The sequence below is a fragment of the Anser brachyrhynchus genome (genome assembly GCF_964034855.1).
Source record: "Anser brachyrhynchus genome assembly, chromosome: Z".
NCBI lineage: Eukaryota > Metazoa > Chordata > Aves > Anseriformes > Anatidae > Anser > Anser brachyrhynchus.
Window position 1 is genome coordinate 38839155 of NC_137697.1, and position 21311 is coordinate 38860465.

Here is a 21311-nt window from a genome sequence, read left to right on the forward strand (position 1 = left end):
GATTGGTTTTAAAAAGTATAACCCTTCAATGAATTCGAGTAGTACTTTCATATATCTGATAATAGAACACTAGCAATATGCTTATGTTCTGTTAAAGCTTGCTTACCTTGCCCTTTGTAAAAGCTGTTTTACTAAATTTATAAAAGAGTTCAGATTCTAAACACTGTTCTATTGCTGTGTTCTCTTCAAAAAGACTTCCCTTTTCAGTAAGATCCTCTTGACTCAAATTGATTCTCAGAGATCCGTCCACATTTTCTTTGAAATGTTTGTCTTCATATTTATTGGTGATGGACAAATCATCATCTTCCTCTGACAGTGCATCCTCATCTCCAGATCCAGGGAATGTGTTATCTAGTTCACCTTCAGCTCTCATGATGCCACCACACACTGCTTGGCTTAGAAGACTTGATTCTTCCTCCTCTTCCTCCTCATCATCAGTGTTAATCATCTCAGATAACTGACTTTGTGTTGAACACATGAATTTTTGTGGGGATTCATCCAGTTCATCAGTACCTTCAGTGCTCTCCTCATCAACATCAATCTTGTCATCAATTATACCACTGCACTCTAAGCCGAACTCATCACTCTCTGTAAGTGCTGTGTTTTGAAAACCTTCCAAGTCTGAATTACAGCATGGCTCTATATCATGCTCAATCACTGTAACAGGAAGATCTCCACTATCGCTGTCTTCATCTATTCCCTGCTCAGTAGTCAAGATATTCCATCTTCTTCCTTGTTCTTCTTCCTCCTCCTCTTCTTCATTTCCACTCTCTGTCTCCTCACAACTTGGTTTAAACCCCTCATTATCTCCAGAAATAACTTCCTCAACTATGCAGTCTGAATCTTCATGGGCAATTCCCAAATGACTTATATCATCAGCTAATTCTTCTTCTGTCAAGCTTTCTGAGCCATCACACACCTTTGAAGAATCAGTTCTATGCGCCTGGGGAATATCTGTGGTTTCAATTACATAATCTTCCACTACTGCTGTGTTCATTCTATCATCCAAGGTTTGCAAGTCAGAATTTTCGTGCTTTATGGCATCATTTCCATGGTCCAGATTTTGGGATTTCTCCTCATTGGCATTTGGAGAGGACTTTTTGCTCAATTTTACATCCTTCTTGTGAGGCAAGGCAAAATACTTGTAAGTTGCTCTCAGGCAGTGAAGAATATACTCATACATTAGCTGGCTGTTCAAAGTTCTTGCTACATTCCTCTTGACTGAGTATGGGTCTAGCAGAAAGAAACAGTGAACCAGCAGTGTAGAATTTAACCTATTTTTTTTTAAATTATAACTTATATCCTTAAAAAATTAACCCTACTACTGTTAATTACTTTAAAAATTTGTATAAGCACATAAAGTCTGTGAATTGTGCTGAAGACTCCCTCTCCCCATTATCCCCCTCTCCTTTTTTTTAAAATCCACTTACACTACTTTTGGTAATACTAAAAAATAGCCAAATGAAATACTAAACCGATTATACCAAAACATGTTGTACTGTATTATTGGGAATCACTGTTCGGTGCTAAAGAATTCTAAGTTACTGCGCATGATGTCAATAGCCAAGAAAGTACACTGCAAAATTAAAGGTAACAGTTCTATAAAGTCTATTGATACAGTTTGATAACATACCTTCCACAGCAATCCGCTTTTTAGGCCAGTCCTTTAATTCACGAGACACTGTTTCTTTGAGTCGTATGCTAATAACCAAATCAGCCATATTGAACTCCAAGGCATAGAAACGAAGCAGTTCTACCCAGAGCTGCCCAGCAGGTGCTGAACACCGCTGTCCCGAATCAAATACTAAGGGAACCTGTCAATTACAGAAGAAAAGCTTAAATAATATAATGCATACATAGGTATTTAGCTCTTAAAAGATCTGCTAATCTAGAATATGCATTTGTAAATAACGTCAGATAGCTCAATTTCCTTGTATTCTATCTGAAATGTAATATTACAAAATTTATAGTGGCTTCTATATTCCTGCAATTGCAATAGAAATTGCAAAAAAAAAAAAAAAGAAATGGTAGCATAAGCTTGTATTGTAATACTTCAGAACAAAAGACTGCAGCAATGGTTAAAGGTGTCAATTATTAACAATTGCTTATTTAAGTGTCTGTGTCATAATTTATAAATTTCAAAAAACCCCACATCTAATCTCATTTGACAGAATAGATTATAGAGCCTATACTTTATTGCTCAATGTTGTAACATGCAACTACATAGTAACACTGTTGCCTACACAATTATTATAAAATAAATGATTTCTAAGAATAGTTACAAAACTAATCATAGAATCATAGAATGGCTTGGGTTGAAAGGGACCTTAAAGATCATCTAACTCAAACCCCCCTGCCATAGGCAGAGACACCACTGGATCAGGTTGCCCAGGGACTCATCTAACCTGGCCTTGAACACTTTCAGGGATGGGGCATCAACAGCTTCTCCTGGTAACCTGTTCCACTGCCTCACTACCCTTACAGTGAAAAATTTCCTCCTAACCTCTAATGTAAATCTCCCCTCTTTAAAAATGTCCCCCCTTGTCCTATCCCTATCTGCCCATGTAAAAAATTGCTCTCCATCTTTTTTATAAGCCCCCTTTAAGTACTGAAAGATTACAATGTGGTCTCCTCAGAGCCTTCTTTTCTCCAGGCTGAACGTCCCCAGCTCTCATTTTTTTGTCATAGGAGAGGTGCTCTGGCCCTCTGATTCATGGCCCTCCTCTGTATCTGTTCTAACAGATCCACATCTTTCCTGTGCTGGGGGCCCCAGCCCTGGATGCAGCACTCCAGGTGGGGCCTCAAAAGGGCAGAGCAGAGGGGGACAATCACCTTCACCTCCCTCCACCTGCTGCCCACTCCTCTGTTGATGCAGCCCAGGATGCAGTTGGCCTTCTGGACTGCAAGCACACACTGCTGGCTCATGTTGAGCTTATCGTCCACCAGAACCCCTAAGTCCTTCTCTGTAGGTCTGCTCTCAATGAGTTCTCTCAGTCCATGCTCATGTCAGGGTGCAGAGCACCTTGCACTTATTCTTGTTGAACCTCATTAGGTTCACATGGGCCCACTTCTACAGCTTGTCCAGGTCCCTTTGGATGGCATCCCTTCTGTTATATCAGCTGCACCACTCAGCTTGGTGTCTTCTGCAAACTTGCTGAGGGTGCACTCGATCCCACTATGCCATTGATACAGACATTACACTGCACTGGTGCCATGACAGACCGACCATTTAGGGACACCACTCATTACCAGCCTCCACCTGGACATGGAACCGTTGACCACTGGGTGCGGTCATCCAGCCCACTCCTTATCCACTGGATGGTCCACCATTCAAATCCATTTCTCCAATTTGGAGATCAGGACTTTATGTGTGACCATGTCAACGGCCTTACAGAAGTCCAGGTAGATGACATCAGTAAGAGAAAACAGCATTCATATGCTTAACCTAATTCTGAAATGAAATTGCTTCATTTTCCTACCCGACAGATTAAAACCCAGGGTCTTATCAAAGAGATTGAATTAACACCTGCCGGCTTCTAAGCAGCAAGAGATAAGCATAGTAAGCCTTGTACTTGTACTAGTCAGCTATGCAACCTTCCAGTTCATCTTATGGTTTTGCAACACAAAAACAAAGCAAAAATAGAAAGCTCTTCTTTTCTTCCCCCAAAGCAGCAAAGACTACTAGACTACTACAGAAGTAAATTAAACGGTTCACACCTTGTCCCTTTTAGGGGAAGTTTCTTGTGGCACATCAGCGTCATCAGGAGGGTTATGCTCCCAAACCACAGCATCATTCTCCACTTCTTTAATATGAAAATTAGTTAATTTGTTTAATGAGAACCCTTCAATCTAGAAGAAATAGGAAAAGCAACACAAGTTAACATTATCTGAATTTAAACCATTTCCCATATAGTAGTAAGCCAAAACAGAACAAAGTTTAAAAATAGCTGTTTCAGGCCCTAGAAAGTATCCCAGCCTGCTTCTCTCTTCTCCCTAAACTTCTCTACAAAAAGCTCTCAAGGACACAGTGCTTTTGGAAGGGTATCCGTATTTCACCGAACCTTGTCTTGGCACACTGTACAATAAATACATGTATTTTAATTGTATGGTCATATAGTATAGGGCTTTTTTCTCCCAGTGCACAGTGTGGAGAAACTTTGGGAATGAGTCAATCACATAGCAAAAGAAATCATTAACTGCAAGGCCCATGTAATTGCTTATGGAAACTAGAACATGCACACTAAATATTAACAGGTGACTGTACAAATAAAAATGCATGCCATGGGTACAAACAGCTGAATGATGTCCTGGAAAACCGGATGTTGTCGCTAACAGCACTCCTAATATTAAGATGCATCTCAGGCTTCTAAAGTCAAGAAATACATGTTTTAAACCCCTAGTCTGATCCCATGGACTAATACTAAACTGATGTGCTCCCTAACTGTGGTCTACGTATTCTTCACTGGAAATGAAGCATTAGATGTTAAAGTCCAAGACACTGTTTTGGGGTATAGCTATATGTATTCAGAGTTCTCAAGAGTATGGAAGAAAGACTGAATAAATGAGGAAGTAGGTTGTTACAAATTGCATTATTCAATGGCCTACTCTCCTTACTCACTAAAGGGTCAACAGTAATACTTAATTCAGTGACTATGATTGTGAACTGCATCCTTACAGCCAAGTACATAAAGGTTAAGTGTAGCATGGCTGAAATCACATTCTTTCTGAATTCCAGCAGAAATGATTGGTGTATGGCTTGCTCAGTATAGCAAAAAGCTGACAGGTTACACCACCACCAAAAGTTAAAAGGATTGTCCTCTCACTCACAATATTCAGTTTATTAATATACATACCCATGATCCCAAGTAGACAGGTAGAAAAGGCTCTTTCCTCTGTTGCAGGAAGAAGACGACCATTAATGCAAACACGTAAGGTGACAAACCTCCTTCTTCGGGACGATCAACACAGCACAACTGTAAAAATATATTGGATAGTCATTAATGTTTCAAGAGACAACTTGCAAAATATCATTTTAATTCCTGTTCAGAAGCATGTCACAGTACACATACTGAGAGAAACTCAGGTATCTTTGACCACCTCTTGTGAGACATGAACATTCACATCTTCCACTCAAGGCATGAATGTTTACTGGAGTCATAACATTAATACAAACTTTTCAGCGTTAAGAGTCCTGGTCTGCAAATATACTGCACAGACAGAGTACATAGACTGGCAAAACAGCACACTGAACATTTTCAAAACGATGACTTGTTTTCCATAGATATACTGAGTTCAAATGATTTTCTATGCTTTTATAAGTCATATTTTAACTGCATACACAAAATCTTGAAAAAGAAAGGTTTTAATCTACATATGGAAACAATCAGTTTTTCTTTCATTTTTTTTTCATGATGGATTACATTTATAGGAAACTGCCAATTCCATTTCATATACATTCTGACTTTGGTAACGAAAAAGAGCAGGACACTTATAGCCTTGCATGCCAGTAACTGAATCTGAAAATTCCACTTCTGAAATTTACTGGAACATTATAAAACAACTAGAGATAACTTATAACAAAAAGAATATCCCTTTTCCAACTCTAAGAACAGTTTCAACAACTGTTTTCTAAACCATATGTATTGTCTCACCAGCATAGTACCAATGTTCATTCAATATTTTCACAGATGGGGGAATAAAAATAACTCTTACCTTTGCCCAGTATCTGAAGGCAATCACTAAAGATACAACAGTGGGTTCTAGTTTTCCAAGCGTAGCCAAATGGTTTGTTGTCAGATAAGCGTTCTCATTCCCTGCACTTACTTTACAAATAAGGCCACTAAAAAACAAAGAGAAAAAAAGTAAAGATATTGAAGGAGTTGTAAGAATGGTGGTAGGTTAGAAGACATCTCACAAAACATTGTAGAACGTGGCTGCCAGGAAAGATTTAAAAGCCTTTCCAAGACAGCTTATCTACATTAAAAGAAGCACAGAAAACCAATTTGATTTATGATTAGATTGAAAATACATGCATTGTAACTTTCTGTGAAAGTGTGTTCAAGTACAATTCAAACTTAAGTATGTTTCTAGTGACATCAACTCTAATTATATTAATTCACTGAACTAAAAAAAACCCACAAAGTTAACAAACAAAACTTAAAGTACCAATTTCATTTATGAATCAAAAACATTTTCCCCACATGACACCCATCATAAAACAGTTTCTACACTGTTTCCACAGAACGAGAAACATTTTCAAGCAGTGAGAGATCAAAGTAGCAGCAAATAACTGATAATATACCTGTACCAGCAAGTATTTACAGAACGTTGGGTGAATCTTAAGTGATATCCAGTAAATGGGCAAAATAAAATTTGTGAAATACTAGTGAGGTTAAGCAAGCTGATCTTGCCCTTAAAGAAAACCTTAATTTAATATAGTTTCTAAGTTATCTAGAAGGCAGCAAAGGAACTCCTGTTAAGCAGTTATCCCAAATGGAGCGGTAAAGGCATATGCTGGAAACCATAAAGGTTGAAAGGACCGGGCAACATGCAGCTGGGGCCCGAACAACCCTTAGACTCTTATTCTAGACTAGGAATGACTTGCCCGTGAGTGTTAGTTTATGTTTCAAGATCAACAGAATTGTAATAATTTAGTACTGGAATGTCACTTGTCAGATGTTGGTACACACAATTTACATAGCTATATACTATTAGAACACACAAAGTGACAACAGACACCTTTGCTTTTCTCTGCACACCACCACTGGTATTCTAGTATGGAAATCCGCATCAACTTCAATAAATGATTCTAGGGAGGAAAAAAAGAGAAAAAGCCACATTAACTATGGTACTGACAGAAAATATCATTGAATCGTAGAATGATTTGGATTGGAAGGGATGTTAAAGATCATCCAGTTCCAACCCCCTGCCATGGGCAGGGACACTTCCCACCAGACCAGGCTGCCCAAAACCCCATCCAGCCTGGCCTTGAACAGCCCCAGGGATGGGGCATCCACAGCTTCTCCAGGAAACGTGTTCCACTTCGTCATCATACTCTGAGTAAAGAATTTTTTCCTTACTTCTAATCTAAATCTACCCTTTTTTAGTTTAAAGCCTTCACTCTTTGTATCAATACAATCGCCGACAAGGAGTCCCTCCCCAGCTTTCCTGTAGGCCCCCTTTAGGTACTGGAAGGCTGCAATGAGGTTTTCCTGGAGCCTTCTCTTCTCCAGGCTGAACAAACCCAACTCCCTCAGCCTGTTTTCACAGGGAAGGTGCCCCAGCCCTCTGATCATTCTTGCGGCCCTCCTCTGAACTTGCTCTAACAGGTCCATGCCCTTCTTGTGCTGGGGGCCCTAGAGCTGAATGCAGTGCTCCAGGTGGCGTCTCACGAGAGCAGAGCAGAGGGGGACAATCACCTCCCTCGCCCTGCTGGCCACCCTGCTTTTGATGCAGCCCAGGATGCGGTTGGCTTTCTGGGCTGCAAGCGCACGTTGCCAGCTCACATTGAGCTTCTCATCAACCAACACTCCCCCAGGTCCCTGACAGCAGGGCTGCTCTCAATCCATTCTCTACCCAGCCTATGTTTGTGGAAATATGTTGACCTGGACACAACTAGAGACGTGCAGCTATTTTCTGACATTCAATTTCTTTATTATCTCAACATTCGTGATTTTATTAACTCAGCCAAGAATGCAGTATATCAGATCTGATAATCATTCACTATTTTAAAGCAAGTTTTTCAAATGCAATAGGAAGAGTGTGGTCTATGCTCTAATAAGCATTTTCTTAAGTAACAACTCTTAAGAAAAAATTAACTTTTCAAAATCCATACATATGGTAGGTATAGTTAAGCAGGTATACTTTGATTAAGTGCTAGCTGAAGCGTAGGCAGATTAAACTCTTGAACAACTTCAGTACTACAGGCATATAGACAGACCAATGGTATCTGTAAACAACGTTAGTGCGAAAGATGAAAGAAATAGTGTTACCTTAGTATTAGGTGGAAAGAAAGCAATGAATCCTATTTTCCCTGGTAATCCAGCGTTGCTTTAAGCAAGTATTAGAACAGGCTTGCTGTCACGTCTCCCTGCTATGCTTCTACCCCTTTCACTCCCCATATTCTTTACATAGCTTTACAAATATAATTCAGCTTCATTTTTTTTCTTAACACCAAGAACTACAAATGCAACTGCAGTCCTTCTTCCAGTTGGAGAAGTATTGATCCAAACTAGACTTATTACTTGATAGCTCACTGTTTCACTGGGTCAAGTGCAGAAGCAACAACAAAAATTTTAGGTACCCAACTTAAGAACTGTGAAACGGAAATCTTCTTGTTCCCACCTAGCCACTAGGACTCATGATCTCTCTGAGAATACCTTGCTTTTGCCACTGAGGTACCTCAAATGCCTAATACTCTGTCCCAGTATCTCTTGACTTACAGAAAAAGGCTTTGCACAAGATACTAAAGAAAACATTGTGTGCTTTCAAAACACGTTACAGATTGTAAGTTCCTCTATTCTTCCACCCTGGTTGAGGAATAAGTAACCCCATCCTCAACGACTGTAACAGTCTACTCAGTAGAGAAGAACATGCACATACAATGGCTGGGGAGGGAGGTTATGAGGAATGAAAAAATCTAGGTCAGAAAATACATGCGTGTTTAATGTACTTGTTTGGAACCATAAAGTCTGATTTCTCATCTGTGGACACAAAGCAAGGCAAAAAAGTCAAAAAGTTACTTGTCATAATCTGTATTTAAAAGGACAAAATTTCTTTCCCATCTTTTGATTTTTTGCTTGGGTATGTTCTAATTGGTTTGAGTACATTTTTTAAGATCTTAAATGTTACTTGGCTGTATTAGTACATACAGTTGTATTCATTACCTGAAAAAACACGTGTACATTAGCTCACTGCATTAAGAGTCATGCAGTTAAAAGAAAACAGACCGCAATCAACGTGGTCTGATGACAAGTTAGAAGAGCCTAGGCTACTTTTGGTAGTATATATAGTTAATAGAGCTGTCTCGGGAAAGAGATGCAGCACATTCCACCTTCTTCCCTTGTAATACAGAATAAAATGTCTCATTAGGCATTTCTGGTATGAACAGAAATGATGGTACTCCAGAAGTCATAAAACTGACTATAAACACAAGCGTAAGTTTTGCTTAGGACAATGTAGTATTTTCTGCAATATTTTTCAGTTTCAAATTATTTATAAAGACCCTCACAGTCACGTGGTTAACCTGTTCAAGCAGGAAAGGGTCTTTGTCAGGGAGCGTAGTGACAGGACAAGGAAAAATAGTTTTAAATTAAAAAACGGTAGATTTACATTAGACATTAGGAAAAAATTCTTTACTATAAGGATGGTGAGGCAGTGGATCAGGTTGTCCAGAGAAGCTGTGGATGCCCCATGCGTGGACGTGTATAAGGCCGGACTGGATGGGGCTTTGGGCAGCCTGGTCTAGTGGCAGGTGTCCCTGCCCATGGCAGGAGGGTAATGGAATGAGATGATCTTTAATGTCCCTTCCAGTACAAAACATTCTATGATTCCATCTTTAGATGGAGATGACATTCAACACTACTAAGCAATAATAGTTTAATTGAATTGAAAAGGAAGCATTTTTTTTCTTACCACTGTTCTGCAGACTTTCTTGAACAAGTAAGAGAACATCTGGTTGACTCATCTGTGAATAAAAGTAATAAAGCTGTTTTCACTGCTGTGAAAAAGGTGATTTTCTACAATTCAAAAAGAATTTTAAAACACTGCCTCTAGGACAGTTTCCTTTTTCTTCCAGAGAGGGAAGCAAGGGGGAAACAGTAAGAGCAACTGAGAAGAACCTAATCTTAATTCTTAGCTATCATCAAAGTATATCAGAAAGAAGACAGATGTAAAACATCCTGGAGTAGCTCTAAGTAAATCTATTCTGATCTCTATCAAAGATTCGGTTGTGGAAAAAAAAAACCAATGAAAATACTGTTTCATTGTGCTTAAATACAATTGCCTTCTGACAGTAGTGGACCTCATGTAAGAGATTGAAATCACAGCTTTTATATGTATTTTATGAACATCGATCATTCTTTTCTCCATTACATTTCAATGTTTGCTTCTCTGAAGAAATGCAAGATTTTAGCTACTTGGCTGTCAAACCAGAAATGAGTTTAAGCATGGAAGTCTAAGGTTTTCACCAGCCTGAATTTCTTTCAAAGTTTCAAGCACAAAAATGTACAGAAACAACGAGCATAAAAAATCAAGACTTTACATTAGCTCACAAACAAATGATGTAAGATAGTTTCATGGCTCAAAAATAATGTAGCAATCGAATTCCAATGCATGTAATATATAGTACAGAAGCAAGATCATCCATTTAATTCAGCTTTAAGAGAAGACAGTTAACTTGACCTGTCGCACAGGACTGCTAGGAGTCCAGATGTTTTAGCTGTTTTCAGATTTTTAGAAGGAAGATTTGATAAAGCACAAAGTCATGTTACATTACCTGACCATTACTGGCCCTATGAAGCAAGGGATGTTTTTTTAAGACCGTATTAATGTGGTAGCTCTGTTTTTCCCAATGCTTTTTCATAAAAAGTGCTATTAACACTTTGTAATTTATATTTAAACTACACTTACAGGTGCAAACGACTCCGACAGATTTAATGAAATAGTCTTACTTACACTGGCAGGAAACTGAATATCTATGTTTATGTCTGAAGTTTTGAAACCAAATCCGCTACAGGAGGAGCCGTACAATCTTAATGAGCACTCTGCAATGAAAAGATTTATAATGCATTTATTCTACACCCAATTTTAAGTCCGTAGCTACTTTACAACATTACCAATAGATCTTACACCTATTTCTAGTTTTAATAATCACAAGAACTCAAGAAGAATCTTCCAATAGAACAGAGGTCAGTTAATAAATCGTATCTCTCATTCTGCAGCTAGTAAAGGCCTACCACGAAGATCAAATGCTCCCCACATCCTGCTCATCTTTACTTTTTACTACAGGTCTATTTGGGTCATGAGCACCACTGTAACTTAATTCTGGTATGAGACTATATTGCCACTTCATATCGGTTAACAGATTAGAAACCAAATATAGCGTTTCAAATAGTCAAGGCTTTTAATTAAGTTTTCGCCTTTATGTTTTTTTTTAGAATTGACATAGCTAGCATTTAGAACAAATCACAAACAATACCTGGCAATTTTTGATGCAGCACACCTTCCATCACTGTTTTAATGTTGAGCCTTTCTTCTAAATCTTCATTACTTAAGCCAAACTCCTGTACTACATTTTCAATCGCAACACCAATAGCTTTAATCTGTGAAGCTGTTGGAGGAGGCAGGGTGCTCAGCATCTGTTCCTCTTGCTTTTCCTTTAAAGATAATAAGACTAATGTTTTAATGATTCTGGTCATTAGCTAAATGCACTAGAATGAATGCATGCAACTCATCTCAATTAACACTAACACAGGTTTTCAATACAGTGGAAATAACTGAAAGCAAGAATAACAAAAGAGAAAATGAAGCAGGTATAAAAAATACATATTCCAGAAGGCTTCAGTAATATACAGTGTGTGTGTGTGTACATATATGTAGTTATTTGAAATGTAAAAAAGATCATCAACCCTTTCATCACCGATGAAGTAAGAAAGAGTAGAAGTTAATGAGGAAGAAGCAGTAAACCTGAAAAAGATAATTGTCTACTCCAACCGAGAAAGTAAAATGAACATCAGATATTTAATTTAAAAACAGTAAAATGGAGAGTATGCTGGAAGTTGCTTTGATGCTTGATTGTGCTCAAAACAAACCTATTTCCTTCAGATATAAATATGCCTACAATATTCCACAAGCTCTTAATTTCATATACAGTATTCTGAATAGCAGTCTTCATCCAGACATGTAGGTTATAATTTTTAATTCAGCCATACCAACTATATTTGCTTATTGCTACTCCTCATCGCTCTGGACTTGATCAAAACATGTAATCATTGAAATATGTCAGTGAAATAAACATTAGGAGGAATCACAGAATCACAGAATGCTTTGGGCTGGAAGGGACCTTAAGGATCATCTTGTTGCAAACCCCCTGCCATGGGCAGGGACATCTCCCACTGAATCAGGTGAATAAACATAACTAATCCGCAAGTAAAGTAAGAGAATGGCAGAAGAGCTAGTTGTTACAGATGTTTACTATATTTAAACCACCAGTACCCAACACTACTGAGTGACACTTTAAATGAGAACTTTCTTTAATAATGGACATGGAAAAAGTACAAATTAAATTTCAAAGGTGAAGGTGGAAGCAAAGTCCAGGTTCCATATTTACTCTTTTTACCAGCATCACTAAACGCTTTCAAGGAGCTTCAAATACATAAAAAAATGAGGATTGATTTTAGATAATGTAGTTTCACTGTTATTAGCAGAGTGATGACAGTTTCACAGATCTGCATTTATGCTTCTACTGTCCTTAACTCACCTTTATGCTTTTCTTGTGCCTCTTCTCCTTAATATGCTTATGAGCAAAAGCCACTGACTCAATCAAAACATCACACAATTTGCAGGCATATTTTGCTGATGGATAGTTTCGAGGTTGCTAAAATAAAGACGGTAAAAAAAAAAAACATTAAAATATAGATTAACATTACCCTCATTTCATTCAATACCCTTGCTAAGACGAGTGATTGTAACAATGAAATCCATGAACACTCTAGCTGTTCCAACTCTGTTGTTACAATCATAAAGTTTGAATATCTAATACAAGGCCAGAAGAACAGCGCTACTGGGTCAAAGAAGTCCAACATCTTGCTTTTGTGTTTAGAAAAAAAATCAAACACATGGCAGAATATAGAATATACAATTATTTTCTTCTGATACACTGCCCCAGTCTCTAGTGAACTAATGTTAATTGATGAACTAAAGAAGCAGCCTTTTTTGTGCTTAACTTGCTGCCAAATCACAACTTAATTAGTAAAAAACACAGGATAACTTGCCTTCTCGACAGTTCATTAACAGTATCCATTTTGTCAGTTACATCAATTATATAATGACTCTCTAGCTATAGTCAGATAAATTGCTCAAAGTGTATCCTCTACATCTTAATTCAAAGATTAAAAAATTAGGAAACAACAATAGGTAAAGACAGTGATACCTTCTTCAGTCTGTAAATGCAGTCTCGCTTCAAACGTTCTTCAGCTTGTTGCAACCCTAGAAGCTCTTTTGCTGACAGCTGAGATTCATCTATAACTGGGCCATCCACTTCATCATCATGATCATACTCATCTTTTCTAGTTCTTCTTGATCTCCTTGTTTTCTTGAGTTTCTTCACTTCTTAGAAAGAGTTATGAGAGTAAACACGTCAAATAACTTCAAAATAAAACATTTTAGGTTTTGTTTAATTTTCACTCTATCTCTGTGAGAGTCAAAGAAGATATAAATCATCTACCCTGCATGGTACCACAATCTGTTCTGTGCATGTCTAGTATTGCTAGCAAGACTGTATAGCTATGTCAGAATCTACAGTATCTTTGTTTTGAGCTACTATGAAACACTAGTTTGTTTCACTGAAAATGGTCAGCAACCTTATTTATATTGTTTTGTTAAAACTGGCAAAGAAAAAAAATTAAATGCAATAGATTTCACTGCCTACTTGGGGCGTATCTGTATGTCATTATACAAAAAAAAGATAGAATATGTCCAAGGGCTTCAGGATGCCTTGTGAGGCTTAGGTACACGTATAAACTATAAAATGAAGCAACCCATAGGCTACCAAGGCTATCACAGAATTAGTGACTGTAGGCCAATATGAATAATTTCTAAGAGCTAACTGCACTATGATATAGCAGTAATGGGTTAGCTGACAATTTGTTATCGCCAGTAGTACCTGTCTCTTAATGTGTACTTGCCTTTCAATTAAACCAACACATTGATCGCTATTGCCTTCACATTATTAAGTAGACAAATGAAAAAAAAATAAACAGTAATAATACTTTTTGGCTACACATCAATAAATAATGAACTGGCTAAGTATTTATACCCGTTGCTTAATAAAACCACACAACTTGGCCAACAGACATGGTTAGAAAGCTTATGTTTACAGCAAAAGTTCTGTATCTAACGTCTGCAAATACCACTTCTTTTAAGCTTTGTCATTATTTTGAAGCAGAAGTTGCTACTAAAACTCAGGAATGAATATGTATAGGCTGGACTTTCATGGATATTCATTTTAGATTGCATCTTAACTTTCATTTGAACAGCTAGCTACACAGGATGTCCAGATGCATGGAATTTCAAAAGTTCCCTGCTTCAGAGAAAGTTTATGTAACTTCCCTAAACTCTAAAACCCTTGTTATACCATGAGGTTTTCATTTGTAATAATTAGAAAAGTAAATGACAAAACACAACCAGTCTACCAAATGTATTTGGAGTTCTTCCCTGTGACCACAATTTTTATCTCTTAATAACTGGCAGAAGTGAAACACCGCAGTTGTGAATCTTCAACCAGTTTTTTGATTCAGTTCACTGAACAGCATGTGTGCGTTACTGTTGTAAACAGGAACGGGGCAAGAACAGTAATATAATTCCTTTTGGCAGCAGAAGCTTATGCTGGAATAAATATGTCATGGGGATAGTACTCTCCAAAGCAAATTCCAAAGAACAGAAAAAGAAGTTGGTCTTAATTTTATACATCCCTTTCATTTTCTGTACTGACTCTTGCTAAAACTCCTCTGACCCACAACATTTGTTTGACTACTTTTTTTCTGATCGATTCAGACAGAACTTGTAGAAAAGAGTGTATTAAATAAACATCTTTGCAGGAGTGCGTGACAACTACCTACTTATCATTTTCCTCTGTAAGCACTAAGTAACTTTAAAAAATTACAAAGAGAAGGAATACTTCTAGTATTATTTGTTAGTTACTGTAGTGACAATCCAGTTATACACTAATCAATAGAGAAGGTACTAAAGGCAGGCTAAAGATCATGTAGCAAAATCAGTGCCACAGACTGGGCAAACTTCTCCGTGTGAGCTACAGTAAAGAGGCATAAAGATAAAGGAAAGACCGGATCAAAGATGTCAAGTAAGTGGAAATGCGGAAAGGAAAATTTCTAGCAACTGTTTGCTACTTGACAGAGAGTAAGAGTTTTTCAGGGGACCTCGAGAGGTGAGCTATGCCATGCCTGTGCTTCACAGCAGGATGAAATGAACTTTGTCTACGCCTAGTGATGCTCACCTAACCAGTTTTTAAAGGTCTTCAAGTAGAGACTGCATGAGTTGCCCTGACAATACCTCCTAAATTCTAGGCCCACTGCTTTTTGTTCTATCAGAAAAATACCAACCAGATTCATAGAATCATAGATGTTGGAAAAGACCTCCAAGATCCTCTGGTCCAACCAAGCCCCTATGCACTAAACCATGTCTCTGAGCACCACACCCAACCTTTCCTTGAACACCCCCAGGGACGGTGACTCCACCACCTCCCGGGGCAAACCATTCCAATGCCTGACTGCTCTTTCTGAGAAGAAATGTCTCCTCATTTCCAACCTGAACCTCCCCTGACCCAACTTGAGGCCATTCCCTCTGGTCTTATCACTAGTTACCCGTGAGAAGAGGCCGACCCCCAGCTCCCCACAACTTCCTTTCAGGTAGCTGCAGAGAGCGATGAGGTCTGCCCTGAGCCTCCTCTTCTCCAGACTAAACAACCCCAGTTCCCTCAGCCGCTCCTCACAGGACTTGTGCTCCAGGCCCCTCACCAGCTTCGTAGCCCTTCTCTGGACATGCTCCAGGGTCTCGATGTCCTCCCTGTAGTGAGGGGCCCAAAACTGAACACAGTACTCGAGGTGCAGCCTCACCAGAGCAGAGTACAGGGGGATGATCACCTCCCTGGTCCTGCTGGCTGCACTATTCCTGATACAAGCCAGGATGCCGTTGGCCTTCTTGGCCACCTGGGCACACTGCCGGCTCATGTTCAGGTGAGCATTGACCAACACCCCCAGATCCTTTTCCTCTGCACAGCTTTCTAGCCACTCTGCCCCAAGCCTGTAGCGCTGCATGGGGTTGTTGTAGCTAAATGCAGGACCCGGCACTCAGCCATGTTGAACCTCATCCCACTGGCCTCTGCCCACCGACCCAACCTGTCCAGGTCCCTCTGCAGGGCCTTCCTAACCTCCAGCAGATTGACACTTCCCCCCAGCTTGGTGTCATCTGCAAACTTACTGAGGGTGCACTCAATTCCATCATCTAAATCATCAATAAAGAGATTACTACTATCTTGTTAATGCCTTTCTAGATAGCTGAAAACGGTTATCTTTTCCATCTGTCTGCCTGCCCTCCCGCTCCCCGCTCCCTCCTCCCCCCCACGCTAACTTTCTACAGTAGGTCTGGGGACTGCTTAACCTTTGTTTAGTGTGTGTTTTCTAGGTGTCCTGACATTCCCATTGATTTTCTTTGGGCTGTTTCTATTTAATTCATGCAAATGGGGTGCCAAACCTAGACAAAGTACTGCAACTGAGTTTACTTTTAAGAAAAGGAGGGCTTCAGACTGCAATTGACTTCATGCCTCACAACACCTTGACATTGACTGCTCTTTTCCCATCTTCCTATTCATTATGATTCTTATCCGAAAAAAATGCTACTTAACAGCTTTTTCTCATTCACTTGTGCAGTTGACATTTGTACTTAAGTAATTGTGCTTGGACGTATTTATTTTGTATTTAATCCTATACGCAGGTCATTCCTTCAGTTCTGCAAAAATAATTTTTTTAATTCCTCCTGCTTTTCCACATTCAGATCATACCAGCTCTACAGCATATTCAAATTAATACGCATCTTGTTTTCATTCATCATCAGATTACTGTAAAAAAACATTCAACAAAAGAGAGCCCTTGTAGAGCTTTGATCAATGCTTCCTATTATTTTGAAAGCATCATTGGTATTTTCTGAGTAGTTATTTGATCATCTCTGCAACTTTCTTGTATTAATTTTGTCTAGAGAATTTTCTCCTGGTTTACTTATACGACTGTCACACAATCAGACAAGAGTGTTGAGAGTACTACTAGCAGTACCTACCAACTGCTTTTCCCATGACTGCAGGAACTGATCACCATTTTTAATAAATAAATTAGGAGGACTTTCTTCTCAACAAATCCATGTTTACTGCTACTCATTTCTTTGCTACCCTCCAAATACTTACAGTAGGTAACAATATTTGTTGCACAATGGATTCCCAAAATTAAAGTTGCATACCATTTTTAATTCAATTTTTAAGAGATGCTTGCCCTTTCCTACTTGCCAGTAACCCACTTATTCTGAGTAAAGTCTTAGGTGTGACTGTCACATTCCAAAAATCTATTTCAGCAAGTTCCTGAAGTTTCAAGCGAAAATAGCTCAATAAACACAACAAAATTGAAAATAGACTTGAGAAAGTATTCTACTCTGCTCTTTCCATCTAAGGTTGACAAGTATACAATTAATTTCTAACAATGAAAGACACTGGGCACCAGCTCACAGGTTTGGTTTTTTTTGTTTGTTTGTTCTTTTTACAACTGATATCAAGGGAAAGGACAATTAATTCCCAGACATCTTTGCATCAACCAGCAATACTTCTCCTTCTCAGGAGGAGGGCAGATCAATATTTGTTTTGACCCTTAGACTTCACCAAAATAAGAGAGATTTCTTTTTAACAGGAAGTTGTCCCCTATTAATAGCACCTCTGGTGTACTAGTCTGTCATTCTTCTCACTGCTCTGGTCCACTTACACTTCCTTCTGATACTCATGTTCAGTGCAGATGTGATGCTATCGATTACTTTAACCCTGATCCAGGCTGCCCTCCTCTTCATTTCAGTATTTAGAGTTTGTACTCCCAATATTTGTATCAATTACCCCAGCTAAGTTTAATATACACAGAGTTATTGTTTTTGTTCTTGATGTACCACTGTTTCTTGCTCACATCAACACCTATGCTGCATTGTTTTCAGTCTTCATTAAGATGTACATTTATGGACCTCCTTGGTAGCACCAAAATCTTATCCTGCAGCAACTTAACTGAAAAATCCCTTATGGGCCTTGACAGGTTCAATCAAATTTTAACAGAAAATCTGCAAACAGGGATAACACACAGATGCTGCAATCTAGCTCCTACCATTTAAAAACTAATTTAACAAGTCAACACAATTTATAAAACAAGTTCTGTATCATACACTGTGTCAATTCATTTAAAGTGCTCCAGTACACTTTAGTCAATTTGCAATATATGACAGAACAGAAATAATTTTTGTCTTAAGGGTGATTCTTGACATTTTACTTTTTCAGTAACACACACAAAAAGCTACTGTACAGCTATGTAAAAATAAACAAATATGTTGATTACCAGCGTTTCCTTTCTGCATCTCTGGAACGTCTTCATTTGTTAGGTCTTTCTGAAGTTGTCGTCTTACGTTTCTGTTTCCTGCACCTTCAACCTCATGAAGAGAGTCCTTTCTTGTCCTGCTATGCATGGGGATCCATGCTACAGATCTGTACTCTCTCCAACTGTCAGAAGTACCACGGTGGTCATCAGATATCCACTTCTTTATCTGGTCTTTTTGGATATCACTGAACTTCAATCCTTGACTGTGAGTCGTGTTTTTAAGTGAATGGGGGCTACTCAAAACATTACGTGGCCCTCGCCTAGGACTATTTCCATAATGACCTGGCGTTCCCCTCTTCTTTTGCATGCTGACATCCATGTTATTGCTATGGCCATTCCCATATTCATCCATGGCTTGGCAGTCTTTCTGTAATGGACTTCCTCTTAATTCTTCTTCATACATTTCTGGTTCTTTATTTTGTTTGGCAAAAGGGGGTTTTGCAGCATCTCCCATGGTTATTGCTATTCAATTTAGTGATTCACACCTAGAAATTAAAAAGTTAAAAATAGTATTTTAAAAATAATCAACCAATAAATGTAAGTGCACTGGTTATTATTTGGTATTAACAATCAAAGCCATGGTTCTGTAATACCATAAACGCAAGCAAGTCTTGGTGGAAAGCAAAATTTGTTCCAATCAAAAGAGTTCAAAATCACATAGGTTTCTGCTCTTAACATGTTTAAAACCAGTGGGTGGTTGTCTCTCACCGCAGGGACAGCCCGTGACTTTTTTGCATAGGAAGCTCTAGATGCCTTTTGGACAGATAAACACTTTTCAGAGTCCACACCAGACTCATCTCAGTACAGCAACACTTTGAAAGAACCACTGAAAAGGCTTTGCCATGTATAGAATATATGTAGAAGGCAATAAAGAGGATGCCCCAATGGCCAGTTTACACCAACAAATATTCCCCTTCCCCTGTTGTCGATACTATTCGCCTTGTTAAGGATGAAAATTGTGATCAGAGGTGTTGCTTAACTCCTGCTACCTGCCTGCGAGGCAAAGATCACATGATGATTAAGAGCCAATCCTGCACTGCCCAATGCACTTTGCACTTTTTAGCTAGCTGGCCATTCAGAGATTTCACATTACTGGGTACTAAGTATACTTATTTCATAGTAATGTGGTATTATCTAAAAAAATAACCTGCGTTACCAATTAGCTCTCCAGACTTGGTCATGTCTGCATTCTTACTGTAAAATACTTACAGAGAGCTGCAACTCAAGCAATAGTTTAAATCGTTTTAGTTTTTAAATAGTCAATAGTTTAAACCTGCATGGACTGTGAAAGTGGGCACTACCTGGAAGAGATCAGTCAAACACACGAAGCAGTGCTTACAACTACACTGAATATTCGGTTGTTTAACTACTGCCACATAGAACCAAACAAGAAAAAATTTCGAAAAAAGATATATGAGGTTAAGGTGCAGAGAAAGCTAGGGAAGCACTTAAGTAGGAAACATACTTCTGTTGTCTTTAATATGGAAGTATAGTGCTTGATGTTCTTGACTTTTTTTCTTTTTTTTTTTAAATTCTGCAGGCCCCAAAGGCGCCCTCAGGCACATCAGTGTCTGCTTTCTACAGGCTTGAAGCTTTTAGAGTTTATATGGCTTGTACGCAGAAGAACTTTGCTCTCACATGTGTTGACAAAATAAGCTGTACACCTGTCCTAAGGGGGCTGAACTCACAGTCTGCTGTGCGTTATCAGGGAGATGCAGCCATTCTAGCCAGGAGCAAAAACGAAAAAGAAAAAAAAAAAACAAACCACAAAGTCCAGCTCGCACAAAGCGAACTTGCTACCTGTTTCACGAAAGACACGTCCGCCGAACCTGTGCTCCGGTGACCTACGAACGGCTCACCCCGGAGTCATCCCGGGGTGCAAACCCACGCCCAGGCAGCAGGCCGGCGACGAGGCACGCCCGGCGCCGCCAGGAGCCGCGTCCCCGAGGGGGGCAGCGGGGAGGAAGGCGGCCGGGCCGGTTACCGGCGGGGGGTCACCACCACCACCACCGCTACCACCACCTCCACCTCCACCTCCACCTCCTCCTCCTCCTCCTCCCTCCGCCCCCGGCACCGGCGCGGGGCGCAGCCGGCCCGACCCGGAGCGGCTCAACGGCCGCAACCCGGCAGCCCGCGGCGGAGGGGCCCCGTCCCGTCCCGTCCCGTTCCGTCCCCGGTCAGCGCCCACGGAGAGAAGCGAAGCGCACTCACCCGCCGCCGGCCAGCCCGACCCCTACGGCCGGCCCGCCATTACGTCGCGGCGGAAGAGCCGCCGGTCCCTCACCGCCGCCGTCCGCGCGGCCCTTCCGGCAGCACGGCCCCGCCTCCCGCCCAGCACGGGCACGGGGCCGGTGGCGGTGCCGGTCCCGCCGCCGGGGAGCGCTGCTCGCGGCCGTGCCGTGCCGTGCCGTGCCGTGCCGTGTCGGGGCGGGGCGGGCTGTCCGCCATTACGGGGCCCGGCCGCTTGTCGCCGCCCTGAGCGGGGGGGGGGGGGGTCGCGGTGCGGTGGTGGCTGAGCCGGGCTTGGTGTTGGTGAGGGGAGCAGGAATGGCATCGCCCGGCTCGTGTGAGCGCCCTGCTTACACGGTGGTTGTTCCTCCTTGGTTTATAGGTGTACAAGCTGGTGCCCGTGGAAGCTGGGCTGCATCGATTTTGAACGACACGCTTACTAAACGCGCGAGAGCTTCATTTGTAGGTTAAATTTAAATGTAACCCGCACAGCTCTCCAAAACATCTAGCAATGCAAACACTCCAGCACGCTCCTCTGCGGCTGTGACTAGAGCAGCTTGCTACCAGCTGCAGCACGGGGATCGCGGCTTTCAAATGTAGGTCACCAAACAGGCTCCAGATTGCAAACACACGGTGTCACAGCCCGCCTTGCCAGCTGGGAGCCCTGCTAATCTC

At 40.3% G+C, this 21311-nt stretch overlaps 1 protein-coding gene across 6 annotated transcripts in view; it reads right to left on the reverse strand.

Moving 5' to 3' along the window:
• Positions 1 to 20804, reverse strand: part of TUT7 (terminal uridylyl transferase 7) — a 35206-nt gene extending 14402 nt beyond the window's left edge. For 2 of the 6 annotated variants that reach the window (XM_080572629.1, XM_080572626.1), the window contains exons 1-13: positions 20619 to 20801; positions 18369 to 18892; positions 13151 to 13329; positions 12479 to 12595; positions 11198 to 11375; positions 10675 to 10763; positions 9634 to 9685; positions 6739 to 6808; positions 5713 to 5839; positions 4854 to 4973; positions 3718 to 3849; positions 1634 to 1814; positions 107 to 1233 (exon numbers count right to left, since the gene is read on the reverse strand). In XM_080572629.1, the coding sequence (XP_080428755.1) occupies positions 107 to 1233; positions 1634 to 1814; positions 3718 to 3849; positions 4854 to 4973; positions 5713 to 5839; positions 6739 to 6808; positions 9634 to 9685; positions 10675 to 10763; positions 11198 to 11375; positions 12479 to 12595; positions 13151 to 13329; positions 18369 to 18861 (2865 nt within the window). In that variant the 5' untranslated portion in view covers positions 18862 to 18892; positions 20619 to 20801. Of the gene's footprint in view, positions 1 to 106; positions 1234 to 1633; positions 1815 to 3717; positions 3850 to 4853; positions 4974 to 5712; positions 5840 to 6738; positions 6809 to 9633; positions 9686 to 10674; positions 10764 to 11197; positions 11376 to 12478; positions 12596 to 13150; positions 13330 to 18368; positions 18893 to 20207; positions 20403 to 20618 lie in introns of those variants that run through there. The other 4 variants (XM_080572630.1, XM_080572631.1, XM_080572628.1 and 1 more) reach the window with 4 other exon arrangements.
• Positions 20805 to 21311: the final 507 nt, after the last annotated feature.